Genomic DNA, 22,182 nt, shown 5'->3' with positions numbered 1-22,182 from the left:
GCGCCTTTTATCTTTTGCGGTTAATGTTGCAGCATTGTGTTTTCATGGTGAAAGTAGCAGGTACTAGAGAGTTTGGGGAATTAAGTCACCCTTGCTTTGTACATAGTCATCACAAAATATATAAATGCAAGCAAACTTATTGATAGTGTTAGTTTTCCAATCAGCTCTCCCCCCCTCCCCTCCAGCTCACAAACAAGGTGTCTGCAGTCATATTGTTACCATTGCAAGTATTTCATGTTAACCATGCCATGCTAATCCTGAGCTACCTCATGTTAGTTTAGGTAAAGTAGTCCTTAGCGCTACAGAATAAAACCAGGCCAGAATTGTTTATTTAATGCCATGTGAAAGAACATAAGAAACTTTACAAACAAGGAGGCCATTCGGCCCATCTTGCTCGTTTGGTTGTTAGTAGCTTAATGACCCCCAAATCTCTTCAAGCAGCTTCTTGAAGGATCCCAGGGTGTCAGCTTCAACAACATTACTGGGGAGTTGATTCCAGACCCTCACAATTCTCTGTGTAAAAAAGTGCCTCCTACTTTCTGTTCTGAATGCCCCTTTGTCTAATCTCCATTTGTGACCGCTGGTCCTTGTTTCTTTTTTCAGGCTGAAAAAGTCCCTTGGGTCGACACTGTCAATACCTTTTAGAATTTCGAATGCTTGAATTAGGTCGCCACGTAGTCTTCTTCAAGACTGAACAGATTCAATTCTTTTAGCCTGTCTGCATATGACATGCCTTTTAAGCTCGGAATAATTCTTTTTTATAGCGAGGTGACCAGAACTGCACACAATATTCAAGATGAGGTCTTACTAGTGCATTGTACAGTTTTAACATTACTTCCCTTGATTTAAATTCAACACTTTTCACAATGTATCCAAGCATCTTGTTAGCCTTTTTTATAGCTTCCCCACATTGTCTAGATGAAGACATTTCTGAGTCAACAAAAACTCCTAGGTCTTTTTCATAGATTCCTTCTCCAATTTCAGTATCTCCCATATGATATTTATAATGTACATTTTTATTTCCTGCGTGCAGTACCTTACACTTTTCTCTATTAAATGTAATTTGCCGTGTGTCTGCCCAGTTCTGAATCTTGTCTAGATCATTTTGAATGACCTTTGCTGCTGCAACAGTGTTTGCCACTCCTACTTTTGTGTCGTCTGCAAATTTAACAAGTTTGCTTACTATACCAGAATCTAAATCATTAATGTAGATTAGGAATAGCAGAGGACCTAATACTGATCCCTGTGGTACACCACTGGTTACCACACTCCATTCTGAGGTTTTTCCTCTAATAAGTACTTTCTGTTTTCTACATGTTAACCACTCCCTAATCCATGTACACGTGCTTCCTTGAATTCCAACTGCGTTCAGTTTGAGAATTAATCTTTTGTGCGAGACTTTGTCAAAAGCTTTCTGGAAATTTAAATAAACCATGTCATATGCTTTGCAATTATCCATTATCGATGTTGCATCCTCAAAAAAATCAAGCAAGTTAGTTAGACACGATCTCCCTTTCCTAAAACCATGTTGACTGTCTCCCAGGACCCTGTTACCATATAGGTAATTTTCCATTTTGGATCTTATTATAGTTTCCATAAGTTTGCATATAATAGAAGTCAGGCTTACTGGTCTGTAGTTACCTGGTTAAGATGCCAAAAGAACAAGGCATGCTGAACAAACATGATATTGCAAGTGCACTAAGGAACAGACCACAGGTATGCCTGCTTACTGATTCTGTTAGAGCCCCACCTGTGTGCTTTTCAGTGACAAGCAGGGTAAACTAGACCCCAAGGGGACGCAGTATAGATGTATTGTCAACTTCCAGAAGCACTTTTGAAAAAAAAAAATACTGCTGAAGGATATTTAAATGATATCTAGCAGATGTCAGTAAGCTCAAGTAGAAACCGGTTTTACTTTTATAAAAAATCTAGTGGTTTTGGTTTGAATTTTGATACCAACATGTAGGGCAGTGATTTACATGCCACATTATTTACAGCAAAGCCTTTTTAAGTCCAGTCAAGCTAAATTATTCATATTTAGCAGGCTTTAGCACATTTTCAATTTTATTCTGCATGCAGATTATCAGTGTTGGTTTCTAAATAGGCAACAGAAGGAAGTCCAGACAAGCATGTTGTAGTGCTGCGTACACACATGAACTCTGCTGTGAGGGTCTTGTAGAGTACTGCAATTGTGATGAAACTTGCAGAGGGCTGTATGGAGGCATATTGCCAGACAAACATTTCTCCATGTTACTAATGGCTCTGATTCAGTATTTAGCCTGGTGGATGTGCCACATCATGTATGTATAATAAAGTCTGGTTCTTACTCTAACTAGGTACTATACATGCTCATAGTTTACAGAGAAGTTTTAACATTTTGGTATTTTAAAGCCACAGAGGGTAAGACAGTTCTTTTTCATTTGTACATCAATTAATCAAATCCATTTTAAATTGTATTTTTTTTAATGTCGTTAAACACACATTTTTTTTTTTTTTAAATACAATTTCTTTTACAACGTTTCAAGTCCGGAGAACGAGTCCCCCAAGAACTGAGCTGTAGCTCGAGTTTTCCTTGCTAAACAACGAGCATCTCATACAGCTGGTACATACTCATCTAAACATTTGGTATAAAACACTAAACAGTCTGATTTAGATCCGAGTTCAGAATTTTCTTTTAAGGATGTATCTGGTGTGGTTGAACATGCTCCTAGTAATCCACATGTGTGTTGCATTAAAACGTCTTCTGTTGATTTTTTCATTTTCTCTTGAACCTTAAAACAAAAATGAGGATGGATTTAAAACGATTGGCAGAAGCATAAATGGCATTTAAGACAAAATTCTCTGAAATACAAACAAGCTGAAGATCAGACAAGAGTGTGCATTTCAGCTATTAAAATGAACTTAAAACAGAAAAGTTTTCCATCACGAGAAAGAAAACTGGATTTGGAGAAGTGTGAATAAAATCCAGTCTATCAAGAATGAAATGTTTTGTGCTTGGGTCACATTTTGTAGAAGTATTTCCTTCAGTTGTTTTTGTTGTATAAGCCAGGTGCGATTGAGAACGGATCCAGGATATTTAGCTGATTTTCTTGGCTTATTTAACATGAATGCAGTTTTTCTTTCTTTTTTAATTTGTATGTAACACTACTCATTTAAAATTCCAATGACTACTGCCTGTAGCTAGTCCTACATTGTAACACTGTGTCAGTTACACAACTGTTCAGTTTGTGAATATAGCTATCACTCAAACACACATACATACATACCGGACCAGTAGAATGGGAGTGGGGGGTGGGTGCAGGGCCAGTAGAATGAGATTGTGGTCAGTGCATTTTTCCATGCACTAGCCCTGGTGGCCTGTAACAGTAACACAGCAATGCAATCCCCAGCATGTTCTTGGTGAAGCCTGTTGACTTACTTGGCTTGGGATTTGAAACGGCCTCCCTTCTTGTGCGCTGGCAGCCCAAGTCTCTTCTTATCCTCAATGGGGGGGGGGGGGGGGGGGATTGAAAACCGAGTGGGGGTACGAACAGGCTTACTGTACTGCAACTATTAAAAACACTCAAATTGTGCTGAACACAGAACTACAAAATAAACACTTCATCAATTCAATGCAAACTGGAAGCAGGTTTCAATGTCTTCAAATGGAGAGGGGGGGGGGCGGCATACTCCTGACTGACAGAAGCAGTGAATCCAAAACTACTTCAACATCTGAAGACATCGACAGACTTCTAATGAAAAAGTTTACAGTGCTCATCTATGTGGCTATAAAATATTCAGTTGCTGTAAATGTCAATAGTCAGGTTCTATGTTCTATGTAGGTTAAGTTCCCAGTAAAGTTAATTAAGCTACCTAAACAACTCTTTGAAAAAAATATTTAGCCAATATTGAAGACAAAAAAGTACACAATATTCTACTTGCACTAGTCTCAGCTGAATGAATTGCCTATTTGCAAAGGCAGATTCTTGGGCAAGAAAAACACTAATAATAATAGTATTATAACACTAATATACACAATACTGTATATATGTATATATATACACACACACACACACACACACACACACACACAGTGCCGTGAAAGTATTTGCCCGTTTGATTTTCTGCATATTTGCACATTTTTCACATTTAATGGTCAGATCTTTTTGTGGGTTGTAGCAGTATAGAGGAGTCAAAGAAAAAATGACACCAAAGTTTGGTGCATCTTATTTGTTTGGTGTGGAAGGTAATCAAACATGCAATCTTCAGGTGTGAAAAAGTTATGCCCCCCCCCCCCCTAGTTAACTCAACCCAATTACAGGGATAATTAGGGTCAGCTGTTTGAATACTTTGGTTAACAATCAGGCCTGATTTGGGCCAGCTCTGCCCAATATAAACCTGACTAACTTTGGCCCTTACCATCAGAGTGAAGTTGTCAGCACACAGGTTCTAGAGGCACATCATGCCACGATCAAAAGAAATTCCCGAAGACCTCCGGAAAAAAAGTTGTTGATGCCTATCAGTCTGGAAAGGGTTACAAAGCCATTTCTAAGGCTCTGGGGCTCCACCAAACCACAGTCAGAGCCATACTGTCCAAATGGAGAAAGGTTGGGACAGTAGTGAATCTTCCCAGGAGTGGCCATCCTGCCAAAATCTCTCCAAGAGCAAGGCGTAAAATCGTCCAGGAAGTCATAAAGAACCCTAGAACAACATCCAGGCATCTGCAGGCCTCTAGCCTTGGCTAAGGCCAGAGTTCATGATTCCACCATCAGAAAGACACTGGGCAAAAATGGGATTCATGGCAGAGTAGCAAGGCAGAAACCACTGCTCACTAAGAAGAACATGAATGCTCATCTCAAGTTTGCCAAAAAGCACCTGGATGATCCTCAAGAGTTCTGGAACAATGTTCTATGGACAGATAAGTCAAAAGTGGAGCTTTTTGGCCAACATGGGCTCCGTCATGTCTGGCGAAAACCAAACACTGCATTCCACAGTAAGAACCTCATACCAACGGTCAAGCATGGTGGTGGTAATGTCATGATTTGGGGATGCTTTGCTGCATCAGGACCTGGACAACTTGCCATCATTGAAGGAACCATGAATTCTGCTCTGTATCAGAGAATTCTACAGGAGAATGTCAGGCCATACGTCCATGAGCTGAAGCTGAAGTGCAACCGAGTCATGCAACAAGACAATCATCCGAAACACATAAGCATGTCTGCATCAGAATGGTTTAAAAACAAGAAATTTAAAGATTTGGAATGGCCTAGTCAAAGTCCAGACCTAAACCCCATTGACATGTTGTGCCAGGCCCTGAAATGAGAAGTTTATGCTTGAAAACCCACAAATGTCACTGAGTTGAAGCAGCTCTGCATGAAGGAGTGGGCCAAAATTCCTCCACAGCGCTGTGACAGACTGACAAACTACAAAAAGTGTTTGGTTGCAGTTAAAAGGTGGCTTAACTAGTTATTGAATCCAAGGGGTGATTACTTTTTCACACAGGGGCATTGGGTGTTGCATAACTTTCTTTAATAAATAAATGAAATAAGCATCAATTTTGTGTTATTTATTCACTCAGGATCCCTTTTATCCAATATTAGATTTTGGCTGAAGATCTGATAACAGTCAGTGTCAAAAATATGCAAAAATGCAGACAAAAAAAATTATATATATATATATACACACACACACATAATTACCTTTATTTTTTACAGAGAATTTACCAGGTTTTTTAAAATTACAGGTATTTATTTTTTTCACCCGAAATGAATCCAAAATATTTACACAAAACTAGGTGAAAACCATTACAGATAATTAAACCCGGGTAAATTCCTGGGATACTTTATATATTGTAACTGCTTCTAAACACTGCTGGTGTACATACCCTGCACGATACTGCTTGAGGGCCCGCTTGCTGGTGTTGGTCAGCTCCTTATCAAACACTGACTTCTTCATCCCAGACTGGCCTTTCTTTGGTTTACCTGCGAGAGCAAAACAGCAGCATGTTCTATGAGCAGCGCCCCCCGGAGCAGTGTACAGGGAGTGCGAGTGACAGGGCTGAGCGATGAGCAGGGTTATCTATAATCCTGCGTTAACTCCCATTCACTGAAACTTTCTTTCTGGCTAGTAATTCACACTCACACACTCTTTCTGTTGATTGTGGGCTTTTTAAAAAGCCATACCCCTGTTCTAGGGATGCAACGGTCATGATTTACCCAAATCAAACCAAAACTTACCTAAAGTTCCAGAGAGAACCCAAACCGAAGCAGAATGTTTTTGTCCAATGAAAAAGCGTGGTCAGTCACAGCACAAAGCTGGCAGTGTTTTCAGGCGCTCATCACACAATGGAGGTCACAAAAGTTGTCTCAGATTTTAAACAGTACAGCAACTACACTGCTTTCTTTTACTGAACATGGTTAATCTGAGAAGCTTGTTTTACATGCAGAGCCAGCATGTAAACAGTGTAATTATTTTCTATTGTCTGGCCCATTCTGCTAAGAGATGAACATACTGTTTTAGACCCATAATCTGCACAATGGGTCTAAAACACTGATCCATCCGAACCGATCGGTTGATACCAGAGGTCCACTGGCTAATGGAGGGCATTAGATCAGTTCTACTGTACTTATGCGTTTTCTGATTGGGTGTTTAATGATGGGTACGCCTCAACATTATCTATCCCAGGACGCCCTGTTAATACCCACCCTTTGTCACTGGTTCGTCCTCTGGCATGGCGCGAGCTCGCTTGGGTTTGCGACTCCTCTTAGCTGCTCGCTCGGCGTACATCTGAGACTTGAGCATCTCAAACTGGGCCCGGTCTTCCGCCTGGGAGAGGGAGACAACATTGGCATCACTTCTTATACAGCCAGCATTTACAATGCATTCTTCCCTGCTTTACAAGGGGCTGGGAGGTAGGCAGTGTGAGCCAGTAGTTAGAGTGGAGGGACTCTGAGAGAGTCAAACAGTATGAGCTCATGGTTAGCGCGGAATAACTTGGTATACAATGAGGGAGGGAAACAGTGTGGCCAAGTAGTCAAGCTGTGTACTGGGTAGGGAAGGAGGGAGGGTGTGGCCTAGTGGTAGCACAGGGCCTGGGAGAGAGGGGCATACTGAGGCCTAGTGTTTAGGGCTGAGGGACTGGGAGGTAAGCAGTGAGGCCCAGTGACAGTAGCCGAAGAACTGGGAGGGAGGGAGAGCAATGTTGTCTCATGGTTAAAGCCATCAATAGTCTGCCAGGCCTGTAGGGGGCATACTCACACTCAGCTCTTTCTTCTTGCGGTCCTGTAGGAACTTCTGTCTCTTCTTTTTCCCTCTCAAGGCCAGATCAAAGTCCTGCAGAGCCTTGGCCACTGGAAGAGAGGAAGCAAAAAAATAAATAAATAAAAATAAATCACTCCTGCTAAATGACAAAAACAGTGATGGCAAGTTTCATCACAACTGGGCAAGCCCTTCCTTTAAACATGACACGTGCAATTAATTTGCAATTCACATATTAAGAACCAATCAAAGAGAATAAGACCATCTTTGACAGGTTTCTCTCAGTTTTAAATAAGAAAGATTGCTGGGACCCTCAGTGTGAGCACAGCCCAGTCTCTACCCCCTCAGTGTGTGCCCAGCCCAGTCTCTACCCCCTCAGTGTGTGCCCAGCCCATTCTCTACCCCCTCAGTGTGTGCCCAGCCCAGTCTCTACACACCCCACCCCCCCCACCCGACTCACTCTTGTCCCTCTTGCGCTCCTCATTGCTTTGAAACCAGGTCCTCTCCAGCCTGCTCTCCTCCTCCCGCGGCCCCAGCCTCTTCTGAGCAGAGCTGATCTGAAACCCAAAGCACAGGCTGATTAGAAACATACACAGCAGGAGCTAGGAACACAGTGAGTGAGTTGTGTGGAGGGCATCTCTTATCGTGCAGTTTGAGGACTCAAACTGTGTGACTGAACAACTTATGAACTTGTAAATACACTCAGGGATTACTGTTAAACATTAAAATACTGTGTTTTTTTTTTTTTTTTTAACTTTACACAGTATTGTGAAATTTATTAGAACACCCCATTGCTTCGCTTTTAATTTATTGTGGATGGAATCCAACCACTGGAATTGAATCTTGGAAGATTGTCAAAATAGGCAAATTAGTGATAGTCTAATACTAAAAGTAAAGGAACACAGAGCCACATACGGTAAAATGCAGGAGACTTTTTAGAAGTCGTTTCAGATGCCTAATTAGAGCACAACGTGGTCTAACATTTTCACACGAGTGCCAACTGTTTCTATTACTGACCGAACATTGAAATTCTCAAACCCTGAGGTTTTCATGCAGGTAGGTATATAAAGGATATAAAATAACAAATCTTGAGGTGTTTGAATACATTTGCACATTGCTGTAATGGTGTCATGTGTCCTCTGCACAGGATGACAGGGAAGATGGTTTCACTGTTGTAACCAAAACATTCTGATGCCATAATTTGTAAAATTCAAATTGGAAAAATCAACACCTAGTTGAAGGAGGGCACACTGTCCCAAACATACAATCTTTCAGAATAGTCATACATTCATAAATCATAAACCACCTGGCTAAGTTTGCACCGTTGTTTGCACCTAAAGTACATTTCTGAGTTATTCACTTGAAGCTTACCCACATCAACATTGTCTTCTTTTTAGAAACGAGACTAGTGTTAATTAGCACAGTGATAAATGTTCCGTGAATATGCCCAGTCTGCACACAAATACATTAGCATTTAGATTTGTAGGTAAATCTGATCTTTCAAATGAAACACTGCCTCTGCTGCCCCTCCTGGCACCCGAAGACCACTGCGGCTAGCAGACCATTAGCAGTAAGACTGACCAACAGAAAAGGAAGTGAACAGGTACCAGGAATCAGCAACTCAACCCCAATACAACACAACCCTAAATGTGCAATATCGGAATGATGAAAGTGAGCAGGTCCTTTGTGACTGCACATTCTAAAGACCTTTATTGTTAAGCATCTGAAGTGTTGGAGACATTATTAAATAAGGAAGGCGGCTCCAATCACGGTGGCTCTCAAAGACTTCTCTCCAATACCTGGGCCTCTGATCGAGTCATTTCTCTCTCCTCCCTCTCCAATCGCATCACTGCGTAAATATCCTGCTCAAGCTTCTCAATTCGGTCCCGGAACTTCAGGATCACCTCTGAGAGAGAGAGAGAGAGAGAGAGAGAGAGAGAGACAGTGAGAGAGAGAGATAGGGGGATAAAATCACAGGACTGGAACTGCAGCCCTTATATTTCATTCCTATCTGACACTGCTTTCTCTCATTCTACTGCTGCCTTCATCGGGGTAGCATCTCTGATAAAACACAGAAAAGAAACACTTTAGTTTTGAGTCATACCAGGTACTCTTAATTGGTACTGGTGCAGAATGAGTGTGGTGTGTCTAACTAAGCACATATTCAAATCTGGAATGACTGATTTCAGGAATGGGATGACTTAAATTGAAACCCACAAGTGCAGCGTGCCTTGTTTTAGCCTCCTTTAACCTTTATCTTAGTGTAGTGTCTGTGTCTCTGTGCAGCACAGGGCCCCTCTCCCTCAGTGTAGTGTCTGTGTCTCTGTGCAGCACAGGGCCCCTCTCCCTCAGTGTAGTGTCTGTGTCTCTGTGCAGCACAGGGCCCCTCTCCCTCAGTGTAGTGTCTGTGTCTCTGTGCAGCACAGGGCCCCTCTCCCTCAGTGTAGTGTCTGTGTCTCTGTGCAGCACAGGGCCTCCTCTTCCTCAGTGTAGTGTTCCCCCCCCCCCGTGTAGTGCCTGCATCTGGCTTACCCTGAGGGAGGACGCGGGCCTTGACGGGGGTCTTGGCTTGCTTGACGATATCTTTCAGCATCTTCCTCTCTTGCTCCCCCACCAGCGAGACAGATCGGCCTACCTTCCCTGCGCGGGCTGTGCGTCCCACCCTGTGCACATAGTGCTTCACTGTATTGGGCATCGTGAAGTTAATCACCTGGGCCGAGACAGAACAATATTATACATACAGGTCGCAGACACAGGTACTGGCACCCTTCACTTGGCTTAAATACTCAATAAAGAATCTGAATTATTAGAATAGTTTAGCTTGACTGGCCTTAGATAGGTCATATAAAACACAGCCCCCTAACACTAGGATCAACACTGGAACCAGACCCTGTGCAATCCGATCCATGTGATGACAGAAGTAGAACCTGTTCCTACTTTAGCTTTCCGACACCTGGTAAAAACAGAACCTGGGATTTGTACTTTAATACCCCACCCCCACCACCCCTCCCCACCCACACTGCAGTTACCTCAATTCTTAGATAATCAATATTAAGCTATTTTTAAAAAATGCCTCCATAAGACAACAGTGCGCCTATACTGCTTCCCCTTGTGCCTAGTGTAACCTGCTTGTCACTGAAAAGCACACAGGAGGGGCTCCAATAGAATCAATAAGCAGCAATACCTGTGGTGTGTTCATTAGTGCACTCACAATATCAATTGTTCAGCATGGCATGTTCTTTTGGCATCTATTTTTACATTACATACATCTATATATTTTACAGGGATGGCAAAAATTTAAAGGTTCTAGCTAATTAAATCATCCTATACATTTCACATTTGCAGTTTTGAAAGAAATTTCTTTTTCATTTAAAATAGATAGCTTTAGACAGTTCTGTTTGCACGTCTTACTTTAATCTTGCACAGTAACAGACTACCTGAAGAGACACTGAGCTATCATTAAGCTAAAGTAGTCTCCAATATCATTTTTAAACAGAATACACGACTGACAACTGGAAAGTAGTCACCAAGGACCTAGCCCTGCTCCCCGCCTCTCACCGTTTTCACACCGTCGATATCCAGACCTCTGGCTGCCACGTCGGTGGCCACGAGAATGTCGATCTGTTCATCTTTGAATCGCCTGGGGAAGAAACAATATATTTACAATATGAAGTACAATGTTTCTTTATATACAGTACAAGGCTGGCTAGTCTACCATTGCTCCTTATCAGCATCGAAGCATGGCTGTGTGGGGGTGGGGGCTGGGGTACCTGAGTGACTCGAGTCGCTGAGTCTGGGACAGGTTGCCATGGAGCTCCCCCACCTTCAATCCCATCAGCCCCAGCAGGATGTGCATGCGGTGAGCCTGCTTCTTGGTCTGAGTGAAGAGCATCACATGATCAGGGAAGGTGCGGGTCAGCAAAGCTGGGGAGGAAGAGAGACGTTAGTGCATGCCAAATGAGGTCAATGACAAATCAATCACGTCTTTAACGCATCCTCAGCAACTACAGAGGAAAACAGAAGTAGTATTCATCTGGCTTAACCCTGCTGCTACTTCGCTTACTGAGAGCTGAGCAGATCACAATCCTAGAAGTACTGACCAGACCTGACCTTTGAGATCAGATCACAATGCAGCCATGCCCCTTACCCGAGACAATGGCCTCGCGATCCCCCTCTCGGGCTGGCCTGACCCGCACAAACTCCTGCCGGAGGTACGGCGCCACGTCGGTGTTGCTGTTCACAAAGATCCGGACCGGCTGCTTCAGTGACACAGAGGCCAGGTCTTTAACCTGCAATGGTGAGGAGAGAGTGAAAGAGTGAGAGACAGTAACACAGGGCTTTACTTCCAAAACATTTAATAGCAGCAGCTAACTTTGCAGGACTCCTTAAAGTAACCTGCAGTAAAACAGACAAGACAGGCTGGGATTAAATGTAAATCTTGCAGCAGCTTTAATAAATATAAATAGAGCATACACCCTGCACATTCCTGGTGTGCTGTAGTGCTAATTCCACAAAGGAGGAGAGACGAATAACCAGAACTATGGCTATCCCCACGATGATCAATGGACATTCATGGAGTAGTCTGTTTACATAACAATGTATAGAAAGTAATGTCTGTTTATAACTAAACTAAGAGAAGCAAAACGGATTCCAAAATGTGACCCAGTAAAACAAAAATATTCACTCCGCAGAAAAGTTATTAAACATCAGATCTCTTGACACAACGGTTATTGCAAATGTTATGCTGAAACAGCTTTTACTTTCTCTGTACATATGTTCTCATGGCTGCAGCAGGTCTTTCAGCTACAGTGGCAGAGAAGTGCAAAGAGGTGACAAATCTATAGACGTATCTGCAACCAGGGCACAGAAACGGGGGTATAGTCACAGGAAGGGGTGGTAACATCGTAACAACTGCAGCAGTATCAAGAAGAAAGAAAAAAAGGCATGCGCATCACTTAGAAAGCGTCCGACGGAAAATGAAATATTTTGTTTTGGGAGGGTAAAGCGAGGTTCTGGTGAATGGCGTAATATCTCCGAGTACTCGGACCCCCTCACCTCTTCACTCATGGTGGCGGAGTACAGCATGGTCTGTCTCTGGTGGGCACAGAGTCGGATGATCTCTTTCATCTGCTCCTCGAAATACTCATCCAGCATCCTGCAAAATGACAAGAAACTTAGCTCAGAGGAGACACAGCAGCAAGGACACTACTTGCTCTCAGCTGAATAATATATCTTTCTATTCAGGGACACATCACCACCGCACACAAAATCGGATGGACTGACATTTTTGCAAACCCATAACTGCGGTTGATTTTTAATAAGTGAATTTGAATAGTTTTCAAAATACAGTACCCACTCGATATATTGCGGGTGTCGGGGTTCAATATAAATCTGCTATATTGAGGGCCACAATACAGCGAGAGACCGATAAAAACAAATAGGCTAACAAATACTGTACAACCACTCACTCGTTTTATCGGGGGCGTCAAGGTCCAATATAAATCCTCTACGCAACCCACTTTCTCATTTTTCATTAAAAAAAAAAAACAGCACACCGTTGTAATTCATACTGCGGAGGGCAATTGCTTCTCATCTACTTCAGTCTCCAATTCATTTCATGAATCTTCCTCTCCTTTCTTAAATGCATAAACCCGCTGCATTGAAAGAATCTATTGCCAACATAGGAGGCTTGTTGCTAGGGAGATGAAATCAATCCCCTGTGACTTTTGCTAGTGCATTGCTGCCACAAGTGAACACCTCATTGGCTAAAATAAAAACCACTTCAGCATAGATATTTAATTTGCTTTGTGTTATTGTGCAATGTGTGTGTATAATAGTATGATATTAATGCTTTGTTATTAATCGTTTTGTACATTTGCCTTTGTGATGTGCAGTACGAAATAAAATGAACAGTAATTCTAAGTGCTTATATATATATTGCAGCAAAGGCATGCACAGTTAGACTGTAAAAATGGGAAGCCAACTCCAGGACCTCAATATATCCGAATCCGCAGTATAGCGAGGGGCGATATAACGAGGGGTGGGTGTGTTAAAATAGCAGATGCACCTAGAAAGCTGTGATTAAAGTCAAAGTCTCCAAGTGGCTGCAAAGAATGTCAGTCAATAGGAGGCAGCTGGTTGGTAAAGACAGGAAAGAATGCGTTGAAGGGGTGGGAATAATATCACTTTCTAGGTGACCAAGACTAACTAAAAACAGACTTGCAAACCAGAGAATTCTTCAATCTACTGTAGTACCAGAAAGCATGTTGACAAATGGAAATGCTTCTATGACATAAGCGTTTCAGAAGTATCCAGTGAATGGAACAGCGCGGCAGGTAAGATGACGCTCTCTGACCTGTCTGCCTCGTCCAGAATGAGGATCTCGATGCTGCTCAGTTCGAAGGAGGGTGTGTTGTGGAGATGGTCGATTAGCCGACCTGGGGTGGCAATCAATACATCAGGGCCAGCACGCAGGGCAGCCTCCTGGGACTTAAGATCCAGACCGCCTGAGGGGAGGAGAGGAGGGGGAAATAGAAAAGTACATTAAGACTTCATACAGTGGCTCTCAAAAGTATTCACCCCCCTTGGACTTTTCCCCATTTTGTTGTGTTACAACATGGAATCAAAATGGGTTTAATTAGGAGTTTTGGCACTGATTAACACAAAAAAAGTCCATAATGTCAAAGTGAAAAAATCTACAAATTGTTCTAAATTAATTACAAATACAAAACAGAAAATAACTGACTGTATAAGTATTCACCCCCTTGAGTCAATATTTGGTAGAGGCACCTTTGGCAGCAATTACAGCCATGAGTCTATTTGGATAAGTCTCTACCAGCTTTGCACATCTAGACACTGCAATTTATGACCATTCTTCTTTGCAAAAAATTGCTCAAGCTCTGTCAAGTTGGATGGGGACCTTTGGTGAACAGCAGTTTTCAACTCTTTCCACATATTCTCAATTGGATTGAGGTCCGGGCTTTGACTGGGCCACTCCAGGACATTGACCTTTTTGTTTATAAGCCACTCCAGTGTGACTTTGGCTATATGTTTGGAGTCATTGTCCTGCTGGAAAATGAATCTTCTCCAAAGTCCCAGGTCTCTTGCAGACTTCAGCAGGTTTGCCTCCAGGATTTCTCTGTACTTTGCTGCAACCATTTTGCCCTCTATCTTCATGAGCTTTCCAGGCCCTGACACAGAGAAGCATCCCCATAGCATGATGCTGCCACCACCATGCTTCACGGTAAGGATGGTGTTCTCAGGATGATATGCAGTGTTAGGCTTGCGCCAAACATAGCGCTTAGCGTTGAGGCCAAAAAGCTCTATTTTGGTCTCATCAGACCATAGAATCTTCTTCCACTTGGTCTCAGAGTCTCCCACATGCCTTCTGGCAAACTCTAGCCGAGATCTGATGTCAGTTTTTTTGAACAATGGCTTTCTTTTTGCCACTCTCCCATAAAGGCCTGTTTTGTGAAGCACCCTGGCTATTGTTGCCATATGCACAGTGTCTCCCAGCTCAGCTGTGGAAGACTGTAACTCCTTTAGAGTTGCAATAGGCTCTTGGTGGCCTCCCTAACTAGTGCCATTCTCGCCTGGATACTCAGTTTTTGAGGACGGTCTGTTTTAGACAGATTCACAGTTGTGCCATATTCTCTCCATTTCTTAATAGTGGACTTTACTGTGCTCCGGGGGATATTCAATGCCTTGGAAATGTTCTTATATCCTACCAATTGGTGCTTTTGAAGAACCTTATTCTGGATTTGCTCTGAATGTTCCTTTGTCTTCATGATGTAGTTTTTGTTAGGAAATGTACCAACCAACCTTGGAACCTCCCAGAGACAGGTGTATTTAACATGAAATCATGTGAAACACCTTAATTGCACACAGGTGGACGCCATTAAACTAATTATGTGACTTCTAAAGACAACTGGTTGCACCAGAGCTTATTTAGGTGTGTCACAGTAAAGGGGGTGAATACTTATGCAATAACTATTTTCTGTTTTATATTTGTAATTAATTTAGAACAATTTGTAGATTTTATTTTTCACTTTGACATTATGAACTTTTTTTGTGCTGATCAGTGGCAAAAACTCCTAATTAAATCCATTTTGATTCCCTATTGTAATAATAATATGTGGAAAAGTCCAAGGGGGGTGAATACTTTTGAGAGCCACTGTATTTAAAAAGTCTGTAAAGTTCAAATTATGCAATCATTTTAGCTGAATTCAGATGCAAGGCAGATTTCAAAGTGCGTTAAGACCATTCTTACTGCATACCCCAGGGTGTCATTAGTTTGTATTTAGAGTAGCTTTCTTTATTATAGCCCAATTCATCCCAGCAAAATTACCAAATACAAGCAATAATCAAGTACTCAAATTTGTAGTGATAGACAAGTCTAATGAACCACTTCATTGGTACTGAACTCACCCACAGTCAAGCAGGTTGTGATGCTGGTGAACTGGGCTAGCTGTCTGGCCACAGTGTGTACCTGGATCCCCAGTTCACGAGTTGGTACCAGAACCAGCACCCGGGTCACTGGAGCCTGCCGGGGCTTGTAGATCAGACGCTCCAGGACAGGGAGCATGAAGGCAGCTGTCTTACCTGAGAGACAGAGAGAGACTTTGTTATACAAGACCGTTACGAGCGACAGGAGGTCATTCGAAAAGACACCGAGCAGACAACTAGAACTGAAGAGCAGCTCCGGAATACAGGGGAAGAGACACCGAGCAGACAACTAGAACTGAAGAGCAGCTCTGGAATTCAAGGGAAACACTAACGAAATCAAATGACCAATGAAGTGACACAACAACATGATACCGCATTTTTCCAGTGAAAACACTTGGTTGCTAGAACATGAACTTGTTCGAAAACAGCACAGCCTCAGTGAAAATGCATGCAAATTATTCAGATTGAGCTTTGCACAGAAATCAGGTGCGGACAATCGGGCGAGGGTCATTTGGTGTTGATTTACCAATCACAATGAAACCAGTGTAGAAACAACTGCTTGGATGTGTGAACTGCTTTTCTTACAACAATCCACAAACAAGCAGCTGTTTCACTTGGAAGGTGAAATTAGCCCAATCAACACCAATGACTCTCACCTGATTTCTGTCATTGGCTTGTGTAGCTCTAATGGAATTATTTCAGAAGAGCCGTGTTACTGGTTTTGAAGTGGGGGGATGCCAGTGGATTATTTGGGGGATATTCCAGTTTGCTCTGCTACGGGCATACTGTCCCAGACTGAAGCAGTTCTACTGTCCTCACTCACCCGTCCCAGTGGCAGCACAGGCACAGATGTCCTTCCCCATGAGCCCCACAGGGATGCAGGCTTTCTGGATGGGTGTGGGCTGCTTGAATCCCAGCGTTGTGATTGCCTGGGAACACGACACAGAGATCAGGCCTTCATACCAGGAGCAGAGTTCAAAGATAAAACACTCAAGTCTAGAGTGCGCACACTGTCCATTGCAATGCTACTACCACGAGGAGCATAAAAACACACTGTCCATTGCAATGCTGTTACCCTGAGGAGCATGAAACACATTAAGGTTCTCTGTCCAAAGATTTCAATCTAAATGTTCCATTGGTTGACATTTTGGATGCTACGGTTCTGTATTTCCAGTAGGTATGTGGATGAACTGTGGGAATTAACGTGACGCATTATTGTTTATTTTTAATTAATGCATTATTAAAACGGTAAAAAAATATGTATTGTCATGAAAATGACATCACTGACACTTCAGAGTTCAAATAATCCTAGATCCAAGTAGATTTCAGATTCGGCACAATCTATTTTATTTTAATGCGCATGTGCCCGGTTCAGTGTGTGTGCCTGTGTGTTTGTTCCAGTACCTTTAGCAACGGGCGAGACAGGTTCATATCCTGGAAGTTCAGACTGTCATCATACTGTGATGCGTCTTCAAAAAACACTTCCGGCACCTACAGAGAAAGACAAAAAACACTCTCAATACTTTTCATTGGATCGTTTAGATATCCAGAGTTCACTGGATTCACTTAATGGGACCCCACCTGAAGCTTTGCACTCCTCTTGCTGCACATACTGTCTTAGTGAATCTACAATGTGGCAGCAAGAGCACATTGTGGGAAAACTAGCTATAGCAAAATGGGCTACTAGACAGCTGTTAATGCGAGGCAAGGCTGGACAATGATGACCTTCTCACTTACTATGAGCCAAAAAGCATCACAATAACTTTAACTCTACTTTTTTTTTTTTTTTTTTATTTAGTAGTCGCCAACTATTTTATCCCAATTTAGAATATCCAATTAATTTTAGGCTCAGCTCACCCCTACACACCAGATGTCCTCCGAAGCGTGAGACTGCCATGCAACACTGTGGACCCATTTCTTTGCCTAACGTCCCCAGATTTGAACAAACCCGCAACTCAAAAAACAAAAAACACCTCTTCCCTTTTATTCTTCCTTTTCCTTTTTTCCCCTATCTTTTCCCCACCCTTTGCAGCGTGTCCCCTGCAAGGAGTAGGAGTGGTAGCCGACCGTTTTTCACACTGCAGACTCACCATGCAGCCACCTCAGAGCTACAGCGTTGGAGGACAATGCAGCTCCAGGCAGCTTACAGGCAAGCACTCTGGCACCCGGCCAGACTACAGGGGTCGCTGGTGCGCAGAGGACACCCTTGCCGACCTACTATCACTAAGCACCTACTGCTCCGATGCCAGGAAAGCACATGACTGAGGGAGTGAAATGTGCATTAACAGTTCACAGTATTTGCATGCACACTGGCCAGTTTCTTTGCCTAACGTCAGATTGAACAGCACTCACCTCTTCCTTTTTCTTCTTTCTTTTCCTATCTTTCACCTTCAGCGTGTCTGCAGGAGTAGGAAAAACCGACGTTTCACAATCACAACCAGCATAGGAGCGATACAATACCTTACAATGCAATTGTAATTGTGATCCTTCTTTTCAGATGGGAAACACTACCTGCTTTGGTCAGAACTTCTTCATCGGCCGAGGAGAACTCATCCAGCTCTTCGTCTTCGTCTTGGTCATTGTCACTGCCGTCCTCCTCCTCCTCCACACCCTCTCCCTCTCCCTCTTCTTCCTCCTCCTCCTCCTCCTCTTCTCCCCCCTCTTCCTCCTCTTCCTTCACCTCCTCCCCAGAGTCTGTCTTTGTTTTCTTTCCCTCTTTGCTTTCCTTCTGCTGCAGGGACCCAAGAGAAAGGAGGGTGAAACAAAGACATGTCAATTGTTTATTTCAATCCACCATTGATCTGTGATTGGAAACCCACAAGAGAACAGATCTCGACTAACCTCTGTTTTGCGTTTCTTCCGGATCTTGTCGATTTTGTCATCCAGCGTTGTCGGAGCTTTCTGTGGAGAAAAGGAGAGATTTTTGATGTACTTTATTTTTTTATATGGCATATACTGTAACTAGGTAAGTGCTGGGGAGAAAGTTTAAACAAACACAAATATATTATTTTTAACCTTGTAAATACTTTAAAATTACGCCAAGTACTTTAACGCTAAACATCACAAACTTTGAAACCAAATACAAAGAAAAAAACCACTACATTTTATAAACAAATCATTAGTGTATTTTCTTTCAATCCTTCCTAATTTTATTGTTTCTTATTTCACTGCATATTTTCTAATTCAGATGTTTTAAACAGGTATTTGTGTAAATTACAAGTGTTGAGCAATTTCACATACTTCCAGACAATCCTGAGATGACCCAGGAAGTGCAAATGTAACCGATATCCTGAGAATAAGGCCTAGAAACAGAGCTTTCTTTAACCATCGGACATGCTTTTAAATGAAAAGACGTTTGATAGAACGTGTTTCTTTCAAAACTGCTATGTGGTCAGCTGAAAAACAGTTAAGACATATGGGATTACTTTGTTAGCTACAAACGCTTCAACTAATAGATTTTCGATCCTCGATTCTTGCAGGACCTCTATGAAATGCCTATACAGGGAAGCAGGGTTTCCAGGTTGAAAAGCGAACCTCCATCACTTATTAGAGCAGCACCAAGCGATTATGCGACTTGAGCTCTCCGCAGAACAGTTGATTGAACTCATTTTCAAAGTGAAACAACTGGAGAAACAGCTGCTTGGATTTGTGTGGATTGCTGTTCTCCACAGAGTCAAAGAAAAGCAGCGATCAAAACAAATCCACGCAGCCGTTTATTCATTTGTCTCTCTTTTCATGTTACATCAGCCTGATGGACACCAGTGCCCCTCACCCGATTGCCAGCTCTTGATTTCTGTAAAGTGCTCAATCCCAATAATTGGTTCATCCAGCACTATCCCTTACCCTCTTTTTGAGCTGTGACAGGACGTCTGCCATAGCCCAGTCCTCACTGTACAACCCATCCCGCTCCCCGAACTCAAAATCTGGGTTGAACTCGGCACTGCGACTTTTCAGCGCCCGCCGCTTCTTACCCAGCACGATTGGCTGCTCCTGGATTGAGAAGAAAAGAGTTATCTTGGGAGGTGTTCATTCATGTCATAGCCTTCACTTTCAAGCATGCAGAATCAGGTATTGCAAAAGACAGACGCCGTTAACCCTTTAAACTGAAAAGTTGCAGACTTCCGGGTTCCTAATAACTACCTGTATGTGCTTTATTGTTATGATGCTGCAATAATAAAAATGTATTTCAGATTTTTTTTACTTTAGTGAGGCACACACAGATTTTCCAACGACACTCAAGATTTAGAAAGCTGCTTTTGTACTTTATAATCAATCAGACAAAAAGATCTTCAGCGCAAATTGAGGGAACCAGTGATAATGGACATTATTTTAAAAAAAAACTTGACAATTACGGCTTTTTTTCAAGCTTTTCAATTAATTAAATCAAGGTTGTAGATCATGAAACCTGTTTTCAACTATTTTAGAGAGGATTAGAAATGTATTCTCATTTTTCCAGCCACTGTTTAATCTAAAGCACTGTTTAAAAATTGCATGCATGATGAATCAGGCCTTTGAATGAAGTGCACTGGTTATCACATTACTTAGTGAATTTACATTTACAATTTGGACCTGAGCTGGTGTACAATCGATCAGATTAAAAGATTCTTATCGTTTACACTTCTGCATAGATCCAACATGGCCCTGCCACATATGCATGCACATATTTACCATCAATAGAAAATGGAGAACGACAGATGCCAGAAATTTCCAGCATAATGACTAAGTCTTGTTGAATAAATATGAACCTTACCCACTGACTTACATTGTTCATACATGTTTAGTGCAAGCTTGAAGTGGTGTTGCAAATAACATTGCACTGATAAATGTGGACTGTAAATTGTTGAAAAAATGAAACAGATATTTAAATCTAAATTATATTGAATGAAAATGGGCCTTTAAAGTGTTCCAAAAGGAAATCATGACAATAACCTGGCACTCCCATACGTCACTGAATTCCATGACTGCCTCGCAGCCATAGCACAGCAATAGCTATCACATTGGTTAGGCACGACGAGATTGTGCAAGACTGAGCTCAGCTTACAACTAAACAAATCACCAGCAGAAAAAAGGTAACTTGTTTGTTTATCATATTCAAATCACTTGCACACTTTTATCACTTGTGGAATGCCACAGTTGAGGAAATATTTTGAGTAAAAAAAACTCGCGTCTTGCCAACACCGGTGTAAAATAACACAGAGCCACATTAGCAGCATAAGAGAGGCATATTGCAGGGTATTTTTTTTTTAAGTAAATAACGCTTAATTGGTGTTCTTGCTGTTATTTTTCGTGTCTGGTTTATATACAATCCTGCAAAACCATTATTGTAACCTTAAACGTAAGATCGTGTAGTCCTATGACACGGTTTTCCATCTAATTATTATCTTAACCTCAATGCAGATTACAACATTTCTGACGGTCCGCATATGAGAACCGCCCTATTACCGAACTCCTGCTTATCTGTAATTGTTTACATGTACAAAACAATGTTTTATTATTATTACTGGGACATGCGTATGTTAAATGTATTGAGCTTGACAATGCTGGTATAACTAACGCCCGTGAAGGCTATATTTCATACAAAGTGCCTGTCCTGTTTTGATGCCGCTATGGCAGCTTAAGACGCTTCTTCAAGGATGCGGGTCATGGTGACTTCCTTTTTCGTGGTAATGATACTTGTGGAATTCCTTTGTTTATCAGCATTAAACATTACGGGGGGGTCACTTGTTAACAAATTATGATATTTTTGTAATTTAGTTTCATGCATGTTCTATGTTGACCATGGTTTTAATCAGTGTCGTTAAGAACATAACACTTATTTTAACGTTAATTACCTATCATTTTTAATATTTTGGTCCTACCTACACAACCGACCCCCCCCCCAACAAAAAACACCACACCGTTCCAAGAAAAACAAGTATTTTGTTTGGACGTATACACAAAGCAGCCATTGTCCTAACATTCTGAATTGTAAATAGTTTTAACAAATGTTTATTTAATTATCATTTTGAAAAAAAAAAAGGTGCAAACTTAAAACTGAAGCGAAGCCTAATAATTCTGCAATATAACCACGGTCCCGTGAAAAATAAAACAAAGCGGAGCAAACCTACATCCTCGTCATCCGACTCTGAATCGGGCTCCTCCGGAACCGCGTCTTCATCCCGGATGGTTCCGATAAGATCCAAATCAGAAAACATGATGTTTCTGGGCTGTGATACAACAGCGAGATGTTACGACCTTTCTCCCTGCTTTTCAGTGCTTCTCTCTGGCTGAGTACCGCCCTCGCCCAGGTCTCAGATTCCACTAGATTCAGTCTACAGACTTGTAGATTCTCTACTTTTCCACAGTGCAAGGGTTTCTGCAGCTCACTGACCCGGTTCTATAATGGATTTCGTTTCAGTTCCACATTTGAAGTCCTCTGACGGACAACTTTGCATGCTTCTTATTACACACGTGTGTCCACCACACCGGAAGTAGGTACTATTCGCTACCGTCCCTTCCAAC

The 22,182-nt window shown here is 42.1% G+C and overlaps 1 protein-coding gene across 2 annotated transcripts; it reads right to left on the bottom strand.

The window, feature by feature from the left end:
* Nucleotides 1-3,414: 3,414 nt before the first annotated feature.
* On the bottom strand, nucleotides 3,415-22,163 carry ddx27 (DEAD (Asp-Glu-Ala-Asp) box polypeptide 27). 2 transcript variants are annotated; one of them, XM_041225289.1, is made up of 20 exons: nucleotides 21,789-22,163; nucleotides 19,525-19,671; nucleotides 18,523-18,582; nucleotides 18,193-18,412; nucleotides 18,034-18,080; nucleotides 17,086-17,172; nucleotides 16,505-16,610; nucleotides 15,664-15,837; nucleotides 13,592-13,742; nucleotides 12,292-12,391; nucleotides 11,384-11,525; nucleotides 11,007-11,160; nucleotides 10,795-10,876; nucleotides 9,769-9,946; nucleotides 9,036-9,142; nucleotides 7,697-7,793; nucleotides 7,237-7,328; nucleotides 6,684-6,804; nucleotides 5,864-5,960; nucleotides 3,415-3,493 (listed from the first exon to the last, which is right to left on the bottom strand). In XM_041225289.1, the coding sequence occupies exons 1-20, from the start codon at nucleotides 21,873-21,875 to the stop codon at nucleotides 3,415-3,417; spliced, it is 2,328 nt and encodes a 775-aa protein (XP_041081223.1). In that variant the 5' UTR covers nucleotides 21,876-22,163. The 2 variants fall into 2 exon arrangements, with proteins under 2 accessions (XP_041081223.1, XP_041081222.1); XM_041225288.1 differs by lacking the exon at nucleotides 3,415-3,493 and having other exon boundaries at nucleotides 5,779-5,960.
* Between the last annotated feature and the right edge of the window lie 19 nt (nucleotides 22,164-22,182).

This window comes from Polyodon spathula, chromosome 23, assembly GCF_017654505.1.
Source record: "Polyodon spathula isolate WHYD16114869_AA chromosome 23, ASM1765450v1, whole genome shotgun sequence".
In the NCBI taxonomy this organism is placed as follows: Eukaryota; Metazoa; Chordata; class Actinopteri; order Acipenseriformes; family Polyodontidae; genus Polyodon; species Polyodon spathula.
The sequence above is the reverse complement of the archived record's forward strand: the minus strand, read 5'-3'. Positions and strand labels throughout refer to the sequence as shown.